Here is a 26,126-nt window from a genome sequence, read left to right as displayed (position 1 = left end):
CTGTAACCGGAAGTAGATGCCGCTTTTTGCTTCAGCGTTCACTCTCTCTGTCACTGGTCAGTTTTACCGGCAGTTCAGAGACACGGAAACGGATGGAGAGAATTTCTATGTGCTTTAAGGTACCGAAAACATCTGCACACACAAAACAAACCGTTCTGATCGGAAACGTTTTCTCTGATTAAATCCGCCATGTAAAACAATCCGACTTCACTAGTTAGCTGTCTAAGCTAAGACAATCCTGTCATGTTAGCATGTTTGCTAACTTCGATGGATTAGCATTACATTTCAAAGTGCCTGTTTTTATTTGTCTTATAAACGCAGAAACACGTTTTTATTACAGAATAGCACAAGATTATTGCTTGTAGTTTGTAAGAATAATTTATTCACTGTTTTGTTTTCTGTTCTTTATAACTATTAGCAGTTTATTACATTTAACCCAGATTATTTTTTGTTTTAAATATATAGGCAGAAACTTTATTATTATTATTATTATTATTATTATTATTATTATTATTATTATTATTATTAGTTATTTTTGTTATTATTATGATTATTATTTAGGATTAATATCATTATTATTATTATTATTTAGTATTATGATTATTATCATTATTATTGTTGTTGTTGTTGTTAATATATTAAGATGCAGTTCTTCTCATCCAATCAGTCAGAAATCTTGTTTTTTTTTTATTTTGAGATGTTTTATAAATCTTCATGTATTCTACAGTATTAGAGCTAAGTAGTGTGTCATTGTGTCTCCACAGTAACTGTACAGTATTAGAGCTAAGGAGTGTGTCATTGTGTCTCCACAGTAACTGTACAGTATTAGAGCTAAGGAGTGTGTCATTGTGTCTCCACAGTAACTAATATTAGGGCTAAGGAGTGTGTCATTGTGTCTCCACAGTAACTGTACAGTATTAGAGCTAAGGAGTGTGTCATTGTGTCTCCACAGTAACTGTACAGTATTAGAGCTAAGGAGTGTATCATTGTGTCTCCACAGTAACTGTACAGTATTAGGGCTAAGCAGTGTGTCATTGTGTCTCCACAGTAACTGTACAGTATTCGGGTTAAGGAGTGTGTCATTGTGTCTCCACAGTAACTGTACAGTATTAGGGCTAAGCAGTGTGTCATTGTGTCTCCACAGTAACTGTACAGTATTAGAGCTAAGGAGTGTGTCATTGTGTCTCCACAGTAACTGTACAGTATTAGAGCTAAGGAGTGTGTCATTGTGTCTCCACAGTAACTGTACAGTATTAGAGCTAAGGAGTGTGTCATTGTGTCTCCACAGTAACTGTACAGTATTAGAGCTAAGGAGTGTATCATTGTGTCTCCACAGTAACTGTACAGTATTAGAGCTAAGGAATGTATCATTGTGTCTCCACAGTAACTGTACAGTATTAGAGCTAAGGAGTGTGTCATTGTGTCTCCACAGTAACTAGTATTAGGGCTAAGCAGTGTGTCATTGTGTCTCCACAGTAACTAGTATTAGGGCTAAGGAGTGTGTCATTGTGTCTCCACAGTAACTGTACAGTATTCGGGTTAAGGAGTGTGTCATTGTGTCTCCACAGTAACTGTACAGTATTAGGGCTAAGGAGTGTATCATTGTGTCTCCACAGTAACTGTACAGTATTAGAGCTAAGGAGTGTGTCGTTGTGTCTCCACAGTAACTGTACAGTATTAGGGCTAAGGAGTGTGTCATTGTGTCTCCACAGTAACTGTACAGTATTAGAGCTAAGGAGTGTGTCATTGTGTCTCCACAGTAACTGTACAGTATTAGAGCTAAGGAGTGTGTCATTGTGTCTCCACAGTAACTGTACAGTATTAGAGCTAAGGAGTGTGTCATTGTGTCTCCACAGTAACTGTACAGTATTAGAGCTAAGGAGTGTGTCATTGTGTCTCCACAGTAACTGTACAGTATTAGAGCTAAGGAGTGTGTCATTGTGTCTCCACAGTAACTGTACAGTATTAGAGCTAAGGAGTGTGTCATTGTGTCTCCACAGTAACTGTACAGTATTAGAGCTAAGGAGTGTGTCATTGTGTCTCCACAGTAACTGTACAGTATTAGAGCTAAGGAGTGTATCATTGTGTCTCCACAGTAACTGTACAGTATTAGAGCTAAGGAGTGTGTCATTGTGTCTCCACAGTAACTGTACAGTATTAGAGCTAAGGAGTGTGTCATTGTGTCTCCACAGTAACTGTACAGTATTAGAGCTAAGGAGTGTGTCATTGTGTCTCCACAGTAACTGTACAGTATTAGAGCTAAGGAGTGTATCATTGTGTCTCCACAGTAACTGTACAGTATTAGAGCTAAGGAGTGTATCATTGTGTCTCCACAGTAACTGTACAGTATTAGAGCTAAGGAGTGTATCATTGTGTCTCCACAGTAACTGTACAGTATTAGGGCTAAGGAGTGTGTCATTGTGTCTCCACAGTAACTGTACAGTATTAGGGCTAAGGAGTGTGTCATTGTGTCTCCACAGTAACTGTACAGTATTAGGGCTAAGCAGTGTGTCATTGTGTCTCCACAGTAACTGTACAGTATTAGAGCTAAGGAGTGTGTCATTGTGTCTCCACAGTAACTGTACAGTATTAGAGCTAAGGAGTGTATCATTGTGTCTCCACAGTAACTGTACAGTATTAGAGCTAAGGAGTGTGTCATTGTGTCTCCACAGTAACTGTACAGTATTAGGGCTAAGGAGTGTGTCATTGTGTCTCCACAGTAACTGTACAGTATTAGGGCTAAGGAGTGTGTCATTGTGTCTCCACAGTAACTGTACAGTATTAGAGCTAAGGAGTGTGTCATTGTGTCTCCACAGTAACTGTACAGTATTAGGGCTAAGGAGTGTGTCATTGTGTCTCCACAGTAACTGTACAGTATTAGGGCTAAGGAGTGTGTCATTGTGTCTCCACAGTAACTGTACAGTATTAGGGCTAAGGAGTGTGTCATTGTGTCTCCACAGTAACTGTACAGTATTAGAGCTAAGGAGTGTGTCATTGTGTCTCCACAGTAACTGTACAGTATTAGGGCTAAGGAGTGTGTCATTGTGTCTCCACAGTAACTGTACAGTATTAGAGCTAAGGAGTGTGTCATTGTGTCTCCACAGTAACTGTACAGTATTAGGGCTAAGGAGTGTGTCATTGTGTCTCCACAGTAACTGTACAGTATTAGGGCTAAGGAGTGTGTCATTGTGTCTCCACAGTAACTGTACAGTATTAGGGCTAAGGAGTGTGTCATTGTGTCTCCACAGTAACTGTACAGTATTAGGGCTAAGGAGTGTGTCATTGTGTCTCCACAGTAACTGTACAGTATTAGGGCTAAGGAGTGTGTCATTGTGTCTCCACAGTAACTGTACAGTATTAGAGCTAAGGAGTGTGTCATTGTGTCTCCACAGTAACTGTACAGTATTAGAGCTAAGGAGTGTGTCATTGTGTCTCCACAGTAACTGTACAGTATTAGAGCTAAGGAGTGTGTCATTGTGTCTCCACAGTAACTGTACAGTATTAGAGCTAAGGAGTGTGTCATTGTGTCTCCACAGTAACTGTACAGTATTAGAGCTAAGGAGTGTGTCATTGTGTCTCCACAGTAACTGTACATTATTAGGGCTAAGGAGTGTGTCATTGTGTCTCCACAGTAACTGTACAGTATTAGAGCTAAGGAGTTTGTCATTGTGTCTCCACAGTAACTAATATTAGGGCTAAGGAGTGTGTCATTGTGTCTCCAAAGTAACTGTACAGTATTCGGGTTAAGGAGTGTGTCATTGTGTCTCCACAGTAACTGTACAGTATTAGAGCTAAGGAGTGTGTCGTTGTGTCTCCACAGTAACTGTACAGTATTAGGGCTAAGGAGTGTGTCATTGTGTCTCCACAGTAACTGTACAGTATTAGAGCTAAGGAGTGTGTCATTGTGTCTCCACAGTAACTGTACAGTATTAGAGCTAAGGAGTGTGTCATTGTGTCTCCACAGTAACTGTACAGTATTAGAGCTAAGGAGTGTATCATTGTGTCTCCACAGTAACTGTACAGTATTAGAGCTAAGGAGTGTGTCATTGTGTCTCCACAGTAACTAATATTAGGGCTAAGGAGTGTGTCATTGTGTCTCCACAGTAACTGTACAGTATTAGAGCTAAGGAGTATGTCATTGTGTCTCCACAGTAACTGTACAGTATTAGAGCTAAGGAGTGTGTCATTGTGTCTCCACAGTAACTGTACAGTATTAGAGCTAAGGAGTGTGTCATTGTGTCTCCACAGTAACTGTACAGTATTAGAGCTAAGGAGTGTATCATTGTGTCTCCACAGTAACTGTACAGTATTAGGGCTAAGCAGTGTGTCATTGTGTCTCCACAGTAACTGTACAGTATTCGGGTTAAGGAGTGTGTCATTGTGTCTCCACAGTAACTGTACAGTATTAGGGCTAAGCAGTGTGTCATTGTGTCTCCACAGTAACTGTACAGTATTAGAGCTAAGGAGTGTGTCATTGTGTCTCCACAGTAACTGTACAGTATTAGAGCTAAGGAGTGTATCATTGTGTCTCCACAGTAACTGTACAGTATTAGAGCTAAGGAATGTATCATTGTGTCTCCACAGTAACTGTACAGTATTAGAGCTAAGGAGTGTGTCATTGTGTCTCCACAGTAACTAGTATTAGGGCTAAGCAGTGTGTCATTGTGTCTCCACAGTAACTAGTATTAGGGCTAAGGAGTGTGTCATTGTGTCTCCACAGTAACTGTACAGTATTCGGGTTAAGGAGTGTGTCATTGTGTCTCCACAGTAACTGTACAGTATTAGAGCTAAGGAGTGTGTCGTTGTGTCTCCACAGTAACTGTACAGTATTAGAGCTAAGGAGTGTGTCATTGTGTCTCCACAGTAACTGTACAGTATTAGAGCTAAGGAGTGTGTCATTGTGTCTCCACAGTAACTGTACAGTATTAGGGCTAAGGAGTGTGTCATTGTGTCTCCACAGTAACTGTACAGTATTAGAGCTAAGGAGTGTGTCGTTGTGTCTCCACAGTAACTGTACAGTATTAGAGCTAAGGAGTGTGTCATTGTGTCTCCACAGTAACTGTACAGTATTAGAGCTAAGGAGTGTGTCATTGTGTCTCCAAAGTAACTGTACAGTATTCGGGTTAAGGAGTGTGTCATTGTGTCTCCACAGTAACTGTACAGTATTAGAGCTAAGGAGTGTGTCGTTGTGTCTCCACAGTAACTGTACAGTATTAGGGCTAAGGAGTGTGTCATTGTGTCTCCACAGTAACTGTACAGTATTAGAGCTAAGGAGTGTGTCATTGTGTCTCCACAGTAACTAGTATTAGGGCTAAGGAGTGTGTCATTGTGTCTCCACAGTAACTAGTATTAGGGCTAAGGAGTGTGTCATTGTGTCTCCACAGTAACTGTACAGTATTAGGGCTAAGGAGTGTGTCATTGTGTCTCCACAGTAACTGTACAGTATTAGAGCTAAGGAGTGTGTCATTGTGTCTCCACAGTAACTGTACAGTATTAGGGCTAAGGAGTGTATCATTGTGTCTCCACAGGAACTGTACAGTGTTAGGGCTAAGGAGTGTGTCATTGTGTCTCCACAGTAACTGTACAGTATTAGGGCTAAGGAGTGTGTCATTGTGTCTCCACAGTAACTGTACAGTATTAGGGCTAAGGAGTGTGTCATTGTGTCTCCACAGTAACTGTACAGTATTAGGGCTAAGGAGTGTGTCATTGTGTCTCCACAGTAACTGTACAGTATTAGAGCTAAGGAGTGTGTCATTGTGTCTCCACAGTAACTGTACAGTATTAGGGCTAAGGAGTGTGTCATTGTGTCTCCACAGTAACTGTACAGTTTAATCATAATTATAAACTAATAACAGATTCTTGTTGTAGATCAAACTTCTATAGACGGGTTTTTTAATGACCTGTTTTTAGTTTCTTTATTCTTTATCTGCACGTAGACTTGCATGGATTTTATTTCTGCTACAGAAAGTAGATTATTTTGACATTATTGATGTTTTTTTATGTTTACACCAGCAGTGTTTTTGTGTGTGTGTGTGTGTGTGTGTGACGTTCAGGACGTGAGAGCAGTAGATGATGAGTTCACAACAGTATCAGAGAGCAGGACTGAACCCTGCACACACACCAGGGGTCCAAACCAAGACCACCACAGGTCAGTTAAACTCACACACACACACTGAACCCTGCACACACACCAGGGGTCCAAACCAAGACCACCACGGGTCAGTTAAACTCACACACACACCAGGGGTCCAAACCAAGCAGAACACCACGGGTCAGTTAAACTGATACACACACACACACCACACACACACACACACACACACACACACACACACACGCACGCACACACATATACATACACACACATACACTCACACACACATACACACACACCTCACACGTATTCACACACATACACACACACACCACACACATATTCACACATACACACACGGACACATACGCACACCACATATACACACACACACCACACACATACACTCCACATACACATACATACACACGCACTTACGTGCACACACGCACACACAGGCAGCAAACACACCAGGGGTCCAAACCAAGCAGAACACTACGGGTCAGTTAAACTGGCACACCACACACACCACATACACACACACACCACATACACACACACACTTACTGTATATATTCCAAAAACAAAACTTTAATTTCTAATAAATTAGTAGTTGATGTATAATAAATAATAATTTATACGTATTAAATTAAAATGTCTCTTACACAATCATACACAGTTAGACATGTAGTGCTTATTCCTCAAGCACAGATTTAATATATATATATACACACACACCAGACATGCACCACACACACATACTCATACCTACAAACACACGCACACCATATGTGTATATATATATTTGTAGCTCATCTACTCCCATTATTTGGTTAATAAAGTAATAAATAAATGGAGAGATAAATGTTAATACAGATTACTTATTATATTGAATGTATTATAAGTACCGTATTTTTTCCATTAATTTCTTTTACACTATTGTTTTACTGTTAATATATAATAACTATATCCATATTAAATCTGTAATCCCTACATTCGTGACTGTCTGAGTTTTGCTGAATCTATTCAGGTCATGAGGACAGTGGGCGTGACTCCGGTCTCGCTTCTTCCTCCAGCACCGCCACTCCCCTCAGAGATGAAAAGCAGGAGCCGGTGGTGGTGCGACCATACGGCCCGACGTCCTCTGCCTCTCCGTTGCTTTCTCAGCACATCCCTGTCACCTTCACCGAAGGACCAAACAAGGTACAGGTAGAGCATCACCATCACACTGTTAACGTGAGCTTACCTTTGTTTTCTGGCCTTCTTTTATATCCGTGGTTTGTTCTTTTTCTTGCTTTTAGACTGCTCTGAAGACTCCTATTCCTAGCCGTATAATTGCCCCAGCTCCAGCTCAGGGGCATCTCACCCTTCCCCACAAAGTGCCCGGGCACATCACCATGGAGAGCGCCATGCCGCAGGCATCTGGGATCCCAGTGGCCACCATCAGCGGACAGCAGGTGAAGAGGTCTTTTATTCATGCACAATACAGACGCAAGGCTCATTCCTTATGCCTCATAGTGTATAATCTAATACTACGCTAGGGTCACACTGGAAATCTGCACCGCATCACCAAGTTGCAGATTATCCACGGTGGGACTCCGGCACTGCAGATCGGCTCCTCGGCCACGCCACAGCATCAGTTTCCCTCACATTTACCTAGAGGTCAGTAGGAGAAACATCATTAAGACGTACAATGAAACTCTATAAAGCTGCTTGCTTTGTATTTGTTAGTACATCTGTGTTCTGCATTATTATTATTATTATTATTATTGTTATTATTTGGATAATATGAAAATAATAGTGTATTAGGACGAGCGCAAAAAACCCCAGAGCTGCTGTTATAGGGCCTTTTTACACCCTTTTCTCTGATCCGATAGCTATCTGATTTGTTAAAACTGTTCCATTTACATCAGGCCACATAAATGTGTCTCGGCGAATCGGATATCGATCCGATCTTTCTACTCCCGCCCAAAATGCTAATATATTTTACCTCATTTCCGAAGTAATTGAAATGGAACACGCTTTGGTGTATGTGGTTTTCAGAACGCGATCAAAAAGAAGACAGAGAAGAAAAAAGAAGAAAAACGTCTTTGTTACGACGGTTATGCTACAAAAAAACAGCATTTACTGTTTGCTGCATTTTCGCTGGCAGCAGCAGCGCGTTTTAAGACCCGACGAGACGCCTGGGTGAAATATCACCTGCGAGTGACGTACTTCCGTTTGGGAGGAGTATAGCGCTGACGTATGTGGCTTGAACAACCACATTCATTTACACCTGTCCAGTTTCATCTGAAACGCGTCCCAGACCACCTCCTGAAGTGGTTTGTACCATCGGATTTATATCCGTCTCCAAAACGTTTCAGAGGGCATTTAGACCTGGTCTTTTTACCATCGGATAGATGTCTGATCACAGAAAACACATGAAGTGACCAGGTGTAAAAAGCCCCTTAGAAAACTAATCAACAATTTCTGACCAGTCAGAATCCATTGAGTCTATAAATTAGGATATTTAATACCAAAATCACCAAAGTAAGTAAGAAGGAAAGAAACTAAGAAGGATTTTTCTATATTCTGTAGGAAATAGATAAGATAATATTATATGTGATCGAGGTGCCAGCTTTAGCGTGTAGACGTGTTAGAATGTTTCTTCCTGCAGTTTATTAAACCTGTGTGTGTTGGTGTCAACCGAAGGAGCTGCAGCCGCTGCTGTAATGTCCAGTTCAAAGGGAGCGACCGTGTTGAGACCGGCGTCAGGACCGAATACTGCAGCAGGACAGCCGACGGTGCAACACATCATCCATCAGCCCATTCAGGTGTCTCCTCCATTCACATCTGGGGAGTGTGTTAAGAGTTAGTTAATCGCTCTGCTGTCTTTCCTTTTCTACACTAATAGCTCATTCACCAATACTTGATCAAAAAGAGTTTGCTGTAAGGAGATGTTTATTTAATGAAAATGTTTGGAAGGATTGTCGTCTGTGGTAAAGCCGCATCTTCATGGTGGTCACGGGAACTCCACGCTAGTGTTGATTATCTGTCTCTAACCACGCGACTGTGTTCAACGGGTCTGCGTCTGTCTTACAGTCACGTCCGATAGCCACCACGTCCACAGCAGTCTTACCCACAGTCATGGCTCCGGTGGCAGCCACCAGGCCTCAGTCTCCTGTTATCAGCACGGTGACGGCTCACTCAGGAGAATTAGTGCACGGGTAAGAGCACAAAGAACTCCACAGCTCGCACCTTTACACCTTTACACCTGCACTCGTCTCAGGAGTTGGGTTTAATTACCGTCTTTTTTATTTTTAATCAGACGCTCACCCTCTATCACCCTCCACCCTTCTGCTGCTACCCTGAGCATCCAGCGGGCTCCTCACACTCGGGACACAACCACACGCATCACGCTTCCATCCCACCCAGCTATCGGCACTCAGAAGCCACTCACACACTCCATGGCGCAGGTATTTTTTTCCGTAAATACAAAACGTCTTCTTTTCAGTTTAAATTGAACATTAAATTAAAAAAAAAATAAATAATAAACATCTACACCTCGTTGTTCAGAAACCAATCTTTAGCACCGTGACGCCTGTCGCTGCGGCAACTGTCGCCCCAATCCTGGCCACCAACACGGTTCCTTCAACAACGACTACAGGTACAAGAAGCCTGAAAGCACATCATCACACACTGTCACTTTATAATCCACAGTCATCACTTTTATAGTATTAATGTGACTTCATGTGTCTTTCTTTCTGTTTCTCTTGCCAACCTGTTCCCTGTTTTTATTTCTTTCCTCTCTTCCCTCTGTGTGTTGCAGGCTCTGTGACGCAGGTATCCAACAGTAACATCGTTACCGTGACCGTGGCCTCTCATTCCACTCACGCCACCGCGGCGACCACCTCCACCATCCCCGTGGGTAAGACGTCTCCCAAACGTCTGCTATCACTTTCACAAGCTTTCACTACTTTTCCTTTCTTTCTTCCTTATTTATTTTTTTCACACTTAACTTACGGAGCATCGATTATCATCCGAATCTGTGTAATTGATCATGAATTGTTTTTTCAGTGTTAATAACAATACAAATAAAACAATATTGTTATCATACAGCTCTAATGCCTGAGTGTGTGTGTGTGTCAGAGAGAGAGTGTGTGTGTGTGTCAGAGAGAGTGTGTGTCCCAGAGAGTGTGTGTGTGTGTGTGTGTGTGTGTCAGAGAGTGTGTGTGTGTGTCAGAGAGTGTGTGTGTCAGAGAGTGTGTGTGTGTGTGTGTGTGCATCAGAGAGTGTGTGTGTGTGTGTCAGAGAGTGTGTGTGTGTGTGTGTGTGTGTCAGAGAGAGTGTGTGTGTGTGTGTCAGAGAGCGAGAGTGTGTGTGTGTCAGAGAGCGAGAGTGTGTGTGTGTCAGAGAGCGAGAGTGTGTGTGTGTCAGAGAGCGAGAGTGTGTGTGTGTCAGAGAGCGAGAGTGTGTGTGTGTCAGAGAGCGAGAGTGTGTGTGTGTCAGAGAGCGAGAGTGTGTGTGTGTCAGAGAGCGAGAGTGTGTGTGTGTCAGAGAGCGAGAGTGTGTGTGTGTCAGAGAGCGAGAGTGTGTGTGTGTCAGAGAGCGAGAGTGTGTGTGTGTCAGAGAGCGAGAGTGTGTGTGTCAGAGAGCGAGAGTGTGTGTGTGTCAGAGAGAGAGTGTGTGTGTCAGAGAGAGAGTGTGTGTGTCAGAGAGAGAGTGTGTGTGTCAGAGAGAGAGTGTGTGTGTCAGAGAGAGAGTGTGTGTGTCAGAGAGAGAGTGTGTGTGTCAGAGAGAGAGTGTGTGTGTCAGAGAGAGAGTGTGTGTGTCAGAGAGAGAGAGTGTGTGTGTCAGAGAGAGAGTGTGTGTGTCAGAGAGAGAGTGTGTGTGTCAGAGAGAGAGTGTGTGTGTCAGAGAGAGAGTGTGTGTGTCAGAGAGAGAGTGTGTGTGTCAGAGAGAGAGTGTGTGTGTCAGAGAGAGAGTGTGTGTTTCAGAGAGTGAGTGTGTGTTTCAGAGAGTGAGTGTGTGTTTCAGAGAGTGAGTGTGTGTTTCAGAGAGTGAGTGTGTGTTTCAGAGAGTGAGTGTGTGTTTCAGAGAGTGAGTGTGTGTTTCAGAGAGTGAGTGTGTGTTTCAGAGAGTGAGTGTGTGTTTCAGAGAGTGAGTGTGTGTTTCAGAGAGTGAGTGTGTGTTTCAGAGAGTGAGTGTGTGTTTCAGAGAGTGAGTGTGTGTTTCAGAGAGTGAGTGTGTGTTTCAGAGAGTGAGTGTGTGTTTCAGAGAGTGAGTGTGTGTTTCAGAGAGTGAGTGTGTGTTTCAGAGAGTGAGTGTGTGTTTCAGAGAGTGAGTGTGTGTTTCAGAGAGTGAGTGTGTGTTTCAGAGAGTGAGTGTGTGTTTCAGAGAGTGAGTGTGTGTTTCAGAGAGTGAGTGTGTGTTTCAGAGAGTGAGTGTGTGTTTCAGAGAGTGAGTGTGTGTTTCAGAGAGTGAGTGTGTGTTTCAGAGAGTGAGTGTGTGTTTCAGAGAGTGAGTGTGTGTGCGTGTCAGAGAGTGTGTGTGTGTGTGTCAGAGAGTGTGTGTGTGTGTCAGAGAGTGTGTGTGTGTGTGTCAGAGTGTGTGTGTGTGTGTCAGAGTGTGTGTGTGTGTGTCAGAGAGTGTGTGTGTGTGTCAGAGTGTGTGTGTGTGTGTCAGAGAGTGTGTGTGTGTGTGTCAGAGAGTGTGTGTGTGTGTCAGAGAGTGTGTGTGTGTGTCAGAGAGTGTGTGTGTGTCAGAGAGTGTGTGTGTGTGTGTCAGAGAGTGTGTGTGTGTGTCAGAGAGTGTGTGTGTGTGTGTCAGAGAGAGAGTGTGTGTCAGAGAGAGAGTGTGTGTCAGAGAGAGAGTGTGTGTCAGAGAGAGAGTGTGTGTCAGAGAGAGAGTGTGTGTCAGAGAGAGAGTGTGTGTCAGAGAGTGAGTGTGTGTGTCAGAGAGTGAGTGTGTGTGTCAGAGAGTGAGTGTGTGTGTCAGAGAGTGAGTGTGTGTGTCAGAGAGTGAGTGTGTGTGTCAGTGTGTGTGTGTCAGAGAGTGTGTGTGTGTGTGTCAGAGAGAGTGTGTGTGTCAGAGAGAGTGTGTGTGTCAGAGAGAGTGTGTGTGTCAGAGAGAGTGTGTGTGTCAGAGAGAGTGTGTGTGTCAGAGAGAGTGTGTGTGTCAGAGAGAGTGTGTGTGTGTCAGAGAGAGAGAGAGTGTGTGTGTCAGAGAGTGTGTGAGAGAATGTGTGTCAGAGAGAGAGAGTGTGTGTGTCAGAGTGTGTGTGTGTGTCAGAGAGAGTGTGTGTGTGTCAGAGAGAGTGTGTGTGTGTCAGAGAGTGTGTATGTGTGTGTCAGAGAGTGTGTATGTGTGTGTCAGAGAGTGTGTATGTGTGTGTCAGAGAGAGTGTGTGTGTGTGTCAGAGAGTGTAGTGTGTGTGTCAGAGAGTGTGTGTGTCAGAGAGTGTGTGTGTCAGAGAGTGTGTGTGGTGGAGTGGTGTGTGTGTCAGAGTGTGTGTGTGTGTCAGAGAGTGTGTGTGTGTGTCAGAGAGAGTGTGTGTGTGTCAGAGAGTGTGTGTGTGTGTCCCAGAGTGTGTGTTTGTGTTTGTGTGTGTCAGAGTGTGTGTGTGTGTGTATGTGTCAGAGAGTGTGTGTGTGTGTGTGTGTGTGTGTCAGTGTGTGTGTGTCAGAGTGTGTGTGTGTGTCAGAGAGAGTGTGTGTGTGTCAGAGAGTGTGTGTGTGTGTCAGAGAGTGTGTGTGTGTGTCAGAGAGTGTGTGTGTGTGTGTCAGAGAGTGTGTGTGTGTGTCAGAGAGTGTGTGTGTGTGTGTCAGAGAGTGTGTGTGTGTGTCAGAGAGTGTGTGTGTGTGTGTGTCAGAGAGTGTGTGTGTGTGTCAGAGAGTGTGTGTGTGTGTCAGAGAGAGTGTGTGTGTGTGTCAGAGAGTGTGTGTGTGTGTCAGAGAGAGTGTGTGTGTCAGAGAGTGTGTGTGTGTCAGAGAGTGTGTGTGTGTGTCAGAGAGTGTGTGTGTGTGTGTCAGAGAGTGTGTGTGTGTGTCAGAGAGTGTGTGTGTGTGTCAGAGAGTGTGTGTGTGTGTGTCAGAGAGTGTGTGTGTGTGTCAGAGAGTGTGTGTGTGTGTGTCAGAGAGTGTGTGTGTGTGTCAGAGAGTGTGTGTGTGTGTCAGAGAGTGTGTGTGTGTGTCAGAGAGTGTGTGTGTGTCAGAGAGTGTGTGTGTTTCAGAGTGTGTGTCAGAGAGTGTGTGTGTGTCAGAGAGTGTGTGTGTGTGTCAGAGAGTGTGTGTGTGTGTCAGAGAGTGTGTGTGTGTGTCAGAGAGTGTGTGTGTGTGTCAGAGTGTGTGTGTGTGTGTCAGAGTGTGTGTGTGTGTGTCAGAGAGTGTGTGTGTCAGAGAGTGTGTGTGTGTCAGAGAGTGTGTGTGTGTGTCAGAGAGTGTGTGTGTCAGAGAGAGTGTGTGTGTCAGAGAGAGTGTGTGTGTCAGAGTGTGTGTGTGTCAGAGAGTGTGTGTGTGTCAGAGAGTGTGTGTGTGTGTCAGAGAGTGTGTGTGTGTGTCAGAGAGTGTGTGTGTCAGAGTGTGTGTGTGTCAGAGAGTGTGTGTGTGTGTCAGAGAGTGTGTGTGTGTGTCAGAGTGTGTGTGTGTGTCAGTGTGTGTGTGTGTGTCAGAGTGTGTGTGAGTGTGTGTGTGTGTGTGTCAGAGAGTGTGTGTGTCAGAGTGTGTGTGTGTGTGTCAGAGAGTGTGTGTGTGTGTCAGAGAGTGTGTGTGTGTGTGTCAGAGAGTGTGTGTGTGTGTGTCAGAGAGTGTGTGTGTGTCAGAGAGTGTGTGTGTGTGTCAGAGAGTGTGTGTGTGTGTCAGAGAGTGTGTGTGTGTGTCAGAGAGTGTGTGTGTGTCAGAGTGTGTGTGTGTCAGAGTGTGTGTGTCAGAGAGAGTGTGTGTGTGTCAGAGTGTGTGTGTGTGTCAGAGAGTGTGTGTGTGTGTGAGAGTGTGTGTGTGTGTGTCAGAGAGAGTGTGTGTGTCAGAGAGTGTGTGTGTGTGTGTGAGAGTGTGTGTGTGTGTGTCAGAGAGTGTGTGTGTGTGTCAGAGAGTGTGTGTGTGTGTCAGAGAGTGTGTGTGTGTGTCAGAGAGTGTGTGTGTGTCAGAGAGTGTGTGTGTGTGTCAGAGAGTGTGTGTGTGTGTCAGAGAGTGTGTGTGTGTGTCAGAGTGTGTGTCAGAGAGTGTGTGTGTGTGTCAGAGAGTGTGTGTGTGTGTCAGAGAGTGTGTGTGTGTGTGTCAGAGAGTGTGTGTGTGTGTCAGAGAGTGTGTGTGTGTGTCAGAGAGTGTGTGTGTGTGTCAGAGAGTGTGTGTGTGTGTGTCAGAGAGTGTGTGTGTGTGTGTCAGAGAGTGTGTGTGTGTGTCAGAGAGTGTGTGTGTGTGTGTCAGAGAGTGTGTGTGTGTGTCAGAGAGTGTGTGTGTGTGTCAGAGAGTGTGTGTGTGTGTCAGAGAGTGTGTGTGTGTGTCAGAGAGTGTGTGTGTGTGTCAGAGAGTGTGTGTGTCAGAGAGTGTGTGTGTGTCAGAGAGTGTGTGTGTGTCAGAGAGTGTGTGTGTGTGTCAGAGAGTGTGTGTGTGTGTGTCAGAGAGTGTGTGTGTGTGTCAGAGAGTGTGTGTGTGTGTCAGAGAGTGTGTGTGTGTGTCTGTGTGTGTGTCAGAGAGTGTGTGTGTCAGAGAGTGTGTGTGTGTCAGAGAGTGTGTGTGTGTGTCAGAGAGTGTGTGTGTGTGTCAGAGAGTGTGTGTGTGTGTCAGAGAGTGTGTGTGTGTGTCAGAGAGTGTGTGTGTGTGTCAGAGAGTGTGTGTGTGTGTCAGAGAGTGTGTGTGTGTTTCAGAGTGTGTGTCAGAGAGTGTGTGTGTGTGTCAGAGTGTGTGTCAGAGAGTGTGTGTGTGTGTCAGAGAGTGTGTGTGTGTGTCAGAGAGTGTGTGTGTGTGTGTCAGAGAGTGTGTGTGTGTCAGAGAGTGTGTGTGTGTGTCAGAGAGTGTGTGTGTGTGTCAGAGAGTGTGTGTGTGTCAGAGTGTGTGTGTGTGTGTCAGAGAGTGTGTGTGTGTGTCAGAGAGTGTGTGTGTCAGAGAGTGTGTGTGTCAGAGTGTGTGTGTGTCAGAGAGTGTGTGTGTCAGAGAGTGTGTGTGTGTCAGAGAGTGTGTGTGTGTCAGAGAGTGTGTGTGTGTCAGAGAGTGTGTGTGTGTCAGAGAGTGTGTGTGTGTGTCAGAGAGTGTGTGTGTGTGTCAGAGTGTGTGTGTGTGTCAGAGAGTGTGTGTGTGTGTCAGAGTGTGTGTGTGTGTCAGAGTGTGTGTGTGTGTCAGAGTGTGTGTGTGTGTCAGTGTGTGTGTGTGTGTCAGAGAGAGATTTGTGTGTGTGTGTGTGTGTGTGTCAGTCAGAGAGTGTGTGTGTGTGTGTCAGAGAGTGTGTGTGTGTGTCAGAGAGTGTGTGTGTGTGTCAGAGAGTGTGTGTGTGTGTCAGAGAGTGTGTGTGTGTGTCAGAGAGTGTGTGTGTGTGTGTCAGAGTGTGTGTGTGTGTGTCAGAGAGTGTGTGTGTGTGTCAGAGAGTGTGTGTGTGTGTCAGAGTGTGTGTGTGTGTCAGAGAGTGTGTGTGTGTGTCAGAGAGTGTGTGTGTGTGTCAGTGTGTGTGTGTCAGAGTGTGTGTGTGTCAGAGAGTGTGTGTGTCAGAGAGTGTGTGTGTGTGTGTCAGAGAGTGTGTGTGTGTGTCAGAGAGTGTGTGTGTGTGTGTCAGAGAGTGTGTGTGTGTGTCAGAGAGTGTGTTTGTGTGTCAGAGAGTGTGTGTGTGTCAGAGAGTGTGTGTGTGTTTCAGAGTGTGTGTCAGAGTGTGTGTGTGTGTGTCAGAGAGTGTGTGTGTGTGTCAGAGAGTGTGTGTGTGTGTCAGAGAGTGTGTGTGTCAGTGTGTGTGTGTGTGTGTCAGAGTGTGTGTGTGTGTGTGTCAGAGTGTGTGTGTGTCAGAGAGTGTGTGTGTCAGAGAGTGTGTGTGTCAGAGAGTGTGTGTGTCAGAGAGTGTGTGTGTGTCAGAGAGTGTGTGTGTCAGAGAGTGTGTGTGTGTCAGAGAGTGTGTGTGTCAGAGAGTGTGTGTGTGTCAGAGTGTGTGTGTGTCAGAGAGAGTGTGTGTGTGTGTCAGAGTGTGTGTGTGTGTCAGTGTGTGTGTGTGTGTCAGAGAGAGATTTGTGTGTGTCAGAGAGAGAGAGTGTGTGTGTGTGTGTGTGTGTGTCAGTCAGAGAGTGTGTGTGTGTCAGTCAGAGAGTGTGTGTGTGTGTCAGAGAGTGTGTGTGTGTGTCAGAGAGTGTGTGTGTGTGTCAGAGAGTGTGTGTGTGTCAGAGAGTGTGTGTGTGTGTGTCAGAGAGAGAGTGTGTGTGTCTGTGTCAGAGACAGAGTGTGTGTGTGTGTGTGTGTGTGTGTGTGTGTTAATAACAATACAAATAAAACGATATCGTTATCCTACAGTGTGTATCAGAGAGAGTGTGTGTGTCAGAGAGAGAGAGAGAGAGTGTGTGTGTGTCAGAGAGAGAGAGAGTGTGTCAGAGAGAGAGAGAGAGAGTGTGTGTTAATAACAATACAAATAAAACGATATCGTTATCCTACAGCTCTAACGCGGTGGTTGTATTTCCCGTGTTTTTAGCGAAGGTGGTGCCCCAGCCGATCACACACACCTCTCCTCGCATCCAGTCTGAGTTTAGTGGAGAAAGAGGGAACCTCATCCCCATCTCAGCCCATCGCGCTTCTCCTAATCCTGCTGCTGCTATGGAGAACCGCAGCGATGCCAGGTACGCACTCGGAACCCTAAACGGGGCCTTCGAGGTGCTTACATAGTGTGTGTAGTTACTGTGTGTAGTTATGGTGTGTGCGTGTGTGTGTGTGTGTGTGTGTGTGTGTTTCCACAGGCAGTCTGTTCCTATGCAGTTTCAGTATTTTCTGCCAGCCTACCAATCAGCTTCTTACCCTCTGACACACACCTATACACCCATCACCAGCTCCGTGTCGAACATGCGCCCGTTTCCAGGTAACACGCATCTTCAATCAGAAGCCACGCCCCCTTATTTTTTCTTTTACATAAGGTGTTTAAATAGTTTAAGACATCATTTCTGCAAGGTTTACCAACAGGCAAAAGGTCAGATTTTTAGGTTAGTAAATGCTTTTCTCTGCACAGTGAGTTTTTATTTGAGAATCGGATCATGACAACGATCACGACGAAGGCAGAAACGTTTTCAGACGAACGGATCTCCTTGGTGTGTTTTAAAATTGTTAACGATTACAGTTTGAAACCAGAACCGACAGAGACGACTCGGCTTTAGTAGACGCCGCTCGTAATCCTTCAGGTGTTTATAAGACACGTGTGTGTGTGTGTGTGTTACAGTGACGGCTCAGGCACCCTCTGCTGCTCAGCCCGGCATGGGCATGGCCTCCGCCGTCCATCTAAACTCCATGCAGCTGATGACGGTGGATCGCATCACGCAAATCAACACTCAGAACATGCAGCCAGCGGCCGTGGCAGCACAAGGAGGCCAGAACGCAGCCATTGCCGCTCAGGGACTTCACACCAACACCTCTATTACACCGCAGAGCATCCAGGCTGCACCCATCAACCCCCAACAAAACGCAAGTGAGGCCAAGACTTCAGGTTAGAAGCCGGGCACGAATATTAGACGAGATTTGTTCGTTTATCGTACCAGTATTACTGTGAAATATCTTTTGTCTCCTCAGTGGTGCTGGCTGACGGCTCAGCTCTGGTCGCCAACGCCATCAACAGCACCTTTAACTCCAATCAGCCTGTTGCCACGGTAACTCAGGCACACTCACAGGGAGGTGGATCGGGTACACCAACACTGGTTTCGTCTCCTCGACCCAGCATTCTCCGCAAAAAACCCACCATCGACGGGTGAGTCTGAAATTCACGTACACGTCAGCTTACACGCGACAACACAAAACTCAAGCGGAATTAACTTTAGCTACGTGTGCAGTTTATTTTCGGTGCTCGTTTGAACTCTTACTGTTTGGGCCAGACCATTCACAGCACTGGGGGGTGGGGGGGTGGGGAGGGGGGGTGGGGATATAAATAGGAATAAAATAGAATGAATAAATAAACACAACCACAACATCAAAGTGAAGATTGTGGTTGTTTATTTATTTATATAGTTTTTACATACTTGTTTGTCTATTTTTTAAATTTAATTTTATTTATTTTATAGCTGTTAACAATTTATTAAAACAAATCAATATTTATTTTTATTATTAATCTTATACATGTGTTTAGAGGTGGACAATATGGCAACCTCAATATCACGATAAATTATGTTAAATTAATGTATCACACAAACTGTATTTTTTTTTTTTTCGCATTATAAAATAATCACCTATATAATGAAACGAGAGCCGAGCGTAAAGCATTGTGAAGATTTAACACTCGCCATGACACATTTACCCAAGTAGGAATGTAAAGATGTGTTCGGGAAACAAACCTCAGGGCATTTGTAGCTCACGAGGCAATTGTGAAACGTGTTTATGATCTTCAAGCCTTCTTAAAGACCTCATAAAACTGTCGTGTCTTCATCATTCAAGTGTCAGGTGTGAAAGTACCTTCACCTTTCACACCTGCGTTACCTTCAGCATTCTGGACCTTTGACTTAAATGATCACAAATATTTCCAGCGCTAGAGTTTTAACTTGTATTTAAACTGAAACATAGTCTTTGTGTGTGTGTGTGTGTAGCACCGCTGTGAGGAAGAATCTGATGGTAACTCAGCTCTGTGAGTCTGCCAGGATGGATGGAGGTCTGAGGAGCGCTGCAGGATCACCACGACCCTCTGGGTACATCTCACCCCCACCTCCCACGTTCAAATCCACATTCATTTACTTTCATGTTTCAGTTGTTTTTTTATTTTTTTTTCCTCTCTACTCGTTGATTGCTTCCTATAAATTATTTATTTATTTATTTATTTTAACGTCAGTTTTATCCTCAAATCTGTAAGTCTCCTCTTGTGTTACAGAGTAAAACCCAAATCCGAAGTCCTCATGGGATTGGCTCCTCCTGTCAGTGCCGCAGTGGACGCTATTTCCGGACAAACCGGAGAGCAGATTGTAGCCCCGCCTTCTTCTCAAATCCCCGCTCAGCCCGTCTCCGCCCTCCTCGCGTCAGTCACACCACCTTCTCAGCCCGTCCCTGCTGCCATGGCAGTGACTCCGCCCATCCCTTCAATGGCCAATGTGGTGGCTCCGCCTTCTCACCCTGCAGCCAGTAGTACCGCAGCTTGTGCAGTTAGCTCAAACTTTCCAGAGGTTAAGCAGGAGGCGGTGCCCATGGACACCTCAAAACCAGGTAGCGTGGGTAAAATATTTATAATAATAATAATCATCATCATAATTATCATAATGTTAATAATAATAAATGCTCCCAGCATGACCTGGAATTCCTACTGCCCTTGTTCTTTATCAGTGGCTCCAGCGCCACCTAGCGTCAATCCCGCCCTGTCGGTGCCAACTGCAGATCTGACGCCTGGAGCTTCACCCAGAAAAAAGCCCCGTAAGCAGCAGCACGTCATCTCCACCGAGGAGAGCGAGATGATGGAGACCAACAGCACAGACGAGGAAAAACCTCCAGCTAAACCCGTCAGTCACCGTCTGGAGAAACGCAAATCGCCTCCTAAAGAGTACATCGGTCAGTCCTTAACCAGCAAAAACACACAGATATATTCACATGTACTAATAAAGCAACAAGAATTTCATGTAAACCAGCCTGAAGTTAGCATTTTCCTGTAACATCACATCCCCAAGTGTTTTATTTCAACTCTAAACATTAGTTTATTCAGAATTTTTTTTTTACACCTGGTCACTTCATGTGTTGTCTCTGATCCGATAGCTATCTGATTTGTTAAAACTGTTCCATTTACATTAGACCACATAAATGCGTCTCGGCGAATCGGATATCGATCCGATCTTTCTACTCCCGCCCAAAATGCTAATATATTTTACCTCATTACCGGGGTAATTGAAATGGAACACACTTTCGTGTATGCGGTTTTCAGAATGCGATCAAAAAGAAGACGAAAAAACTCGTTACGACGGTTATGCTACAACAAACAGCATTTATGTTTGTTTCTGGCGCGATGCACGACTCGTGAGTCACCTGCGAGTGACGTACTTCCGTTTGGGAGGAGTTTAGCGCTGACGTATGTGTCTTGAACAACCACATTCATTTACACCTGTCCAGTTTCATCTGAAACGCGTCCCAGACTACCTCATGAAGGGGTTTGATTTATATCCGTCTCCAAAACGTTTCGGAGGACATTTAGACCTGGTCTTTTTACCATCGGATAGCTGTCTGATCACAGAAAACGCATGAAGTGACCAGGTGCAAAAAGCCCCTTATAAACTTTGTTACGTTAAAACGCCAATAAACAAGCTTGTGTATTATGGAAAATGATTGAAGATATTTTGTGGTGTTATGATATTTATCGTGTGTGTGTGTGTGTGTGTAGATGAGGAGGGCGTGCGGTACGTTCCCGTCCGAATCCGTCCTCCGGTCACTCTTCTGCGCCATTACCGGAACCCCTGGAAAGCTGCTTATCATCATTTCCAGAGATACAGCGAAGTCCGAGTTAAAGGTCAGACCACACCGCTGATACACGCTGCTAATATAACTAGCAGTTATAACGGGTTAGAAGTGATTTAAAAAAAAAAACACACAACTTTTTTTGTTCTTGTTGTTGCTCAGAGGATAAGAAAGGAAATCTTCAGGACGTGGCCAATCAGAAAGGGGTCGTGTGTCGAGCTCAAGGCTGGAAGATCCATCTGTGTGCTGCTCAGCTGGTGCAGCTGGTGAGAAACTGGAGTTCGTTCCGAAAGCGAGTCAAACAATAACGGAGGACAAAGTGACTGTTTAGGGAGAGAAAATGAGAATATTTCCGAGCAAATAATCCAACATCTTTATTTCATCCGTAATTATTTATAGTAAAATATCTAGTCTAGAGAGAAAGCTGTGTTTCTTTAGTTATCCCCAAAGTGGCTGGAGTTTTATTCTAATTACTGTGTGGGTGAAAGCAGACAAATTTCTCCAGAAGGAAAAGTTTTAATTTTGCCTAAATGTGATCATTAGTCATTAATCAATATTTTTTAAGCGATGTTATTATACGTGATTCGGCGTCTTCACTCATCGTTATTCTGATCTTCTGTCCTTAACCTGTGTGTTGAAACAGTTGCCGTATTTTGTTTCTGTCTGTCGTCTAGACGAATCTGGAGCACGACGTCTACAGCCGTTTGACGAGTCTGCAGGAGGGAATCGCCCCCAAGAAAAAAGTGGCAGCAGACGACGATCTGCACCGCATCAGCGAGCTCATACAGGTGACCAAGAAAAACACAACCCGTTTATCGAATGCATCCAATCAGGCTCGAATCCTATCGTATTTCAGCTGATATCAATCGCACCAGTGACACCAACCAGTCACAGACTGAACACTTTAAAGGTGGGGTCTCCGTTTTTGAAAGCCAATGTTGACATTTGAAATCACCAAAACAAACATGCCCCTAACCCAAATGGGTCCCACCCCTGTATTGATAGCTCCACCCACACATACATACGTAACCCAGGAAACTAAGGGAAAGAAATGTGTCTTTATCATAGCTGAAGGGAAGAACAATACGATTGCAGATTAACAAACAAGCAAAAATGACACACAAGCATAATCATGTAAAGGACAAAGACATATATTAGTTCTGTGTAACAAAACAAAACCAACGTTACTCACCTATCGAGAAGGAAAAAAGCGCCTCGGCGTCTTAAGTAAAGTTGGTCACATATTCACAGATTGGAGTTTCCCGAGTCAATAACTCCTGAGCTAAACACTGTTACTACACAAAACACGGTTGTAGCTGCATCTCTACATTACTACGATAGAAAAGAGGTGTTATTTGTGTAGTAACAGTGTTTAGCTCAGGAGTTATTGACTCAGGAAACTCCAATCTGTGAATATGTGACCAACTTCCTGCTCCTTCAGTTCTCTCCAGCGCTGGAAAGCTGATCCTATATTAACACGTCCTACTTCTTACCTTATCGTAAGTCTTTCTTCTCTTTCTTTGTTTTTATCCTCCATGTCAATGTTAAAACCGCTTTCTGCTAATGTCACACATGCGCACTGAACACACTCCGCCCATATTGACAAGACACGCCCCTTTCTGCTCATTGGCTACACGTTAGTTTTGATTTTTGTTTAGTTTGTCGTCCCGACTCAGTTTTCTGAGGCAATTCTCAAACAGCAGAGACCCCACCTTTAAGTGGTGTCCTGGTTTTTTAAGACTTTCTACTTGCAATTTTTAACCAGACAGTAAGATGATTTTCAAGATATCTGTGTAGCACTAGTCAGGTCCCGCTGAGAAACCATGGCAACCAGGTGTGACAACCAACATGGACGTGTTAAACTGCCGAAAACATAGTGAGAGTTGTGATTGTTTCTCTGCAGGGTAACATGCAGCGCTGTAAGCTGGTGATGGATCAGATCACGGAGGCTCGCGAGGCCATGATGAAAGTGCTGGACCACAGAGAGCGAGTCCTCAAGCTCCTTAACAAGAACAGCAACACGAAGAAGCTCCACAAGCTCCATAAACGCAAAGACAGAGCGTGACGCTGCATCACACACACACACACACACACACACACACAACACACGGTGTTGGAGGTGAAGGATGAACAGATTCACCAAAATAATCACACAGGAACGTGTCAAAACTGGGAGAAGCTTGACAGAGCTGGACAGAGTTAGCATTAATATTTGCAGTATATAAAAACCTTACCTCCACTACAGAACGCACACACGAGGGACAATCTCAGTTACACTGCAATATACCTACACTAGGGGCGGAGTCACTAAGGACGCTGAAAAATATACATACAACATAATTATTTAGTCTCATTAAACTATTATTCAGTAAAAAAAAAAAATATTATAGGAAGATACTTGGACATTTTCAAAATATACTATACGTGTCATAATAATCCTACACTATTAACAGTTCCATATTAAAAAGTACAATTATTATTTATGGTCTAATTTAAAAGAAATATTAGAAACACAATGTTCCCTTTATCCCCAAACTCCTACTGTACCTTTAGACCGCTGCTAGAAAACCAGGTGAAAAAGAAAGTCATTTGGCTTCGATGTTTTCTTCTGCTATTATTTTTTAGATCTTCTCTTGGTCTGTTTGAGACTCACCTCCCCGAAGCCGGGCGCGTGATCTATATAATAAGCTTCCTTTATCTGTCGGTAACTTTAACAAACTCCTCCAAGGGTGGACAAATCACGAACTCGCCGTGAAGCCTAGCAGGAAAGTGGTGGACGGTCCGTCGCGCTTCAGTCACACGTTGTGTAGATGTCCAGGCTAAAGCACGGTGTCTAAGTTAACAAGTTAATTTCATTTAATAAAGTATGGTTACTTATCTAGTTGATTCTAGTTAGCTAGTGAAGTGCAATAATATAGACGATAATATAGATAGTTACCAGACGTGCGTATATGTGCGTATCATGTTTGTTTCGTATAAACACCGGGGCTATGTTTTGTCCTTTGGGACATTCCTTTGATTCTTTGATTCCTTAAGAATCGGAATTATTCATGTTTGTGTATTCATGAGGTAAAGTATTATATAATCATGTTACCGATGCTGAAAATCATCCACGTTAACGTCAGAATAGCCGCTAGCGATAATCACAATGATCGAAGATCGTGACAAAAACGTGAAACACGTCAAGGTTAAAGATACGTTTTATGGTGCAATCGTTCGCACACCCCTTACCATCGCTTCCGTACGTCCTTGTCGAAAGTCTCAGTCCACGTTGTCTTTGCTGTTAGAATCAGCTCCACTCATCTTCTCTGAAGATTTTCCACTAGATGTTGGATCGTGTGTGTGTGTGTGTGGATTAGTGATCGTTCAGTTACAAGAGCATCAGTGAGATCAGACTCTGATTTTGGGATTTTGAAGAAACTCCAGTTCCAGTTTATTCCAGTGGGGTTGAGTCGGAGTCAGGGCTCTGAAGGACACTAGAGTTCTTCACCTCCACACCATGCCTTCATAGAGCTGCTTTGTGCACATTGTCATGATGGAAAGAGTTTAGTTTTTAGTGATGTGAAGCTTTAATGCTTCAGTGAACAGAGATGTTCTATACAGTTTTTAGAACGACTCGTATGCGTGTGATGGTCAGGGGTGCACATGTATATAGCCATATAGTGTATCTACTAAATAAAATGTTATTTTGTAAAAGTCAGTAGCTACTTGTGTGGAGATCGTTTGCATCATTTGTTCCTCTAATAACAGTTTAACAGGAACAGATGATGCAATAATGTTCAGACAAGTTGCTATTGACTTCAAATACCAAAAAAATATACTGTGGGAAGGGAAAAAAAATAAGATCCCTGGAATAAGACGGCTTAGATATTATGTCCCAGGCTGCAGATTTGTCCACCCTATCAATCGATTTCATTTGGATGAAGTGGGACATTGTGTGTATTTCTTTTCTCTTTTATTTTTGGCTGTTTCTGTAATAAAGTAACGAATATATTTAATACAGAAATAGATTTACGAATCCATCCAGCTGCTCGTACGTGCAGATAACAACCGAGTCGCTCGCTCAGTGTTGCGAAAGCATTAACCATGCTCTAAAAAAAAAAAACAAAGCAAATCGATAGTGTGTCATGTCATGTTGTGTAAATTATCACTATATCAATATTCTATTTATCGTATCGTTATAGCAGAAAGAAATGGTTCTACTTTATAGATAAGCTTAAAATCAGCTGCACTGTGTCTAAAGTCACAGAGTCACTCTTAATATCCTACAGGAATTTTAATAGCACTGTCCTGTCCCATCATGCACAGCAGAACGTAAGGGGGCGGGGCTCCGTTAACTACGTACCTACTTCAAATAATTAGTTCTATGTTGTTAATTCCACGGTTGTGTCATACACTTTTTAAGCATCGGGTCGTCTAGACGAGATACGAGGCACGGCCGTGAGAAAGGAAGCAAAAGCAGTCCACAGAACGTCTGTATTTTCCCGGTCCTCGTTAACATCGCTTCCTCGCACAAGAGCGAATCTATGCGACATTCTTTTCTTACTGTAAAGTTCTCTTCGTTAGGACATACTGTACACTGTGAGAATCAAAGCACAAAAGTGCTGAGTTATTCTGAAAATTAACCCCCAGTAGTAGATTTAATCCCCTGTCTGGGTGTCTTGTGTTTTTCATGAACCGCTGTAGGAACAAATGATCCGAGCAGCAGGAAGGTGTGTGCCGACACCGAGCAGAAAATCCTACCGCTTTTTACAACATTGAGATTTAAAGATGATTCTGTTCGCCGTTTCCTCAAAGCACCGATCGTTACTTTCCTCTGAAGTCTAAAGGTCAGCTATCTGATGAAGGGACGGTGAGAAGATACCGCGCGTACCGTGATCACGCGTCGTCAAGCCGATCGTCGGCACATGACTTCCGGAGCGCGGTAAAGAACGTTCTCCAGACTTCCAGCTTTAAACCTCTGCGTCATGATCCTACAAACCTAATCTCTATAAACAGTGTCTGTAAAAAAAAAAACTGAGGGAAAAAATGAACCTGGATGTAAAACTCAGAAGTCAAAGGGCTGAAGATGTGTAGCCATGATGGAGCTTGATGGATACAACAAAAAATAATAATAATAATCAAGAAAGTCTCAAGTAGCTCGAGCTACTGTTTATTGTTCAGTTTAGTTTTTGCATTATATAGCTGTGCATTTGAAATATGTATAATATCTGTAACGATGACCAAGAAACATGCCCTGAGACTTCCATTATAACATCCGTTCTTTTAAACACACACACACACACACACACACACACACACACACACAGACATCGTACATAGAGATCAGGTTTTAAAGCCTCAGTGTATGGAGCACTATTTGAACCTGGGCCTGTGCAGTATTTTTCCCACAGTGCATTGCGTGAGAAAGGGTTGTCTTCCTGTGTGCCTCCTCACTGTCGTTACGTGTTCGCTTTCACTGTGTGTTTCAC

The 26,126-nt window shown here is 43.9% G+C and overlaps 1 protein-coding gene across 2 annotated transcripts; it reads left to right on the top strand.

Moving 5' to 3' along the window:
- On the top strand, positions 1-25,766 carry sap130b (Sin3A-associated protein b). 2 transcript variants are annotated; one of them, XM_060887971.1, is made up of 21 exons: positions 1-119; positions 6,054-6,148; positions 7,125-7,297; positions 7,396-7,551; positions 7,636-7,756; positions 8,786-8,907; positions 9,176-9,300; positions 9,402-9,549; positions 9,650-9,740; positions 9,903-10,001; positions 16,730-16,874; positions 16,992-17,110; positions 17,465-17,710; positions 17,812-17,986; positions 18,816-18,914; positions 19,094-19,422; positions 19,540-19,761; positions 20,582-20,707; positions 20,818-20,921; positions 21,330-21,443; positions 22,559-25,766. In XM_060887971.1, exons 2-21 carry the CDS (start codon positions 6,070-6,072, stop codon positions 22,718-22,720), a joined length of 2,955 nt encoding a protein of 984 aa, XP_060743954.1. In that variant the 5' UTR covers positions 1-119; positions 6,054-6,069; the 3' UTR covers positions 22,721-25,766. The 2 variants fall into 2 exon arrangements, with proteins under 2 accessions (XP_060743954.1, XP_060743950.1); XM_060887967.1 differs by having other exon boundaries at positions 17,465-17,728.
- The last annotated feature ends 360 nt before the right edge of the window (positions 25,767-26,126 follow it).

This window comes from Tachysurus vachellii, chromosome 15 (genome assembly GCF_030014155.1).
Source record: "Tachysurus vachellii isolate PV-2020 chromosome 15, HZAU_Pvac_v1, whole genome shotgun sequence".
NCBI lineage: Eukaryota > Metazoa > Chordata > Actinopteri > Siluriformes > Bagridae > Tachysurus > Tachysurus vachellii.
This window is presented reverse-complemented; position numbering and strand designations above follow the sequence as displayed.

Excerpts from the sequence above, each read along its gene's own strand:
- sap130b (XM_060887967.1), top strand. The coding sequence starts at position 6,070 with ATGATGAGTTCACAACAGTATCAGAGAGCAGGACTGAACCCTGCACAC. Across the intron at positions 7,298-7,395 it reads TCACCGAAGGACCAAACAAG|ACTGCTCTGAAGACTCCTAT; the intron begins GTACAGGTAGAG and ends TCTTGCTTTTAG. Across the intron at positions 7,552-7,635 it reads CCACCATCAGCGGACAGCAG|GGTCACACTGGAAATCTGCA; the intron begins GTGAAGAGGTCT and ends ATACTACGCTAG.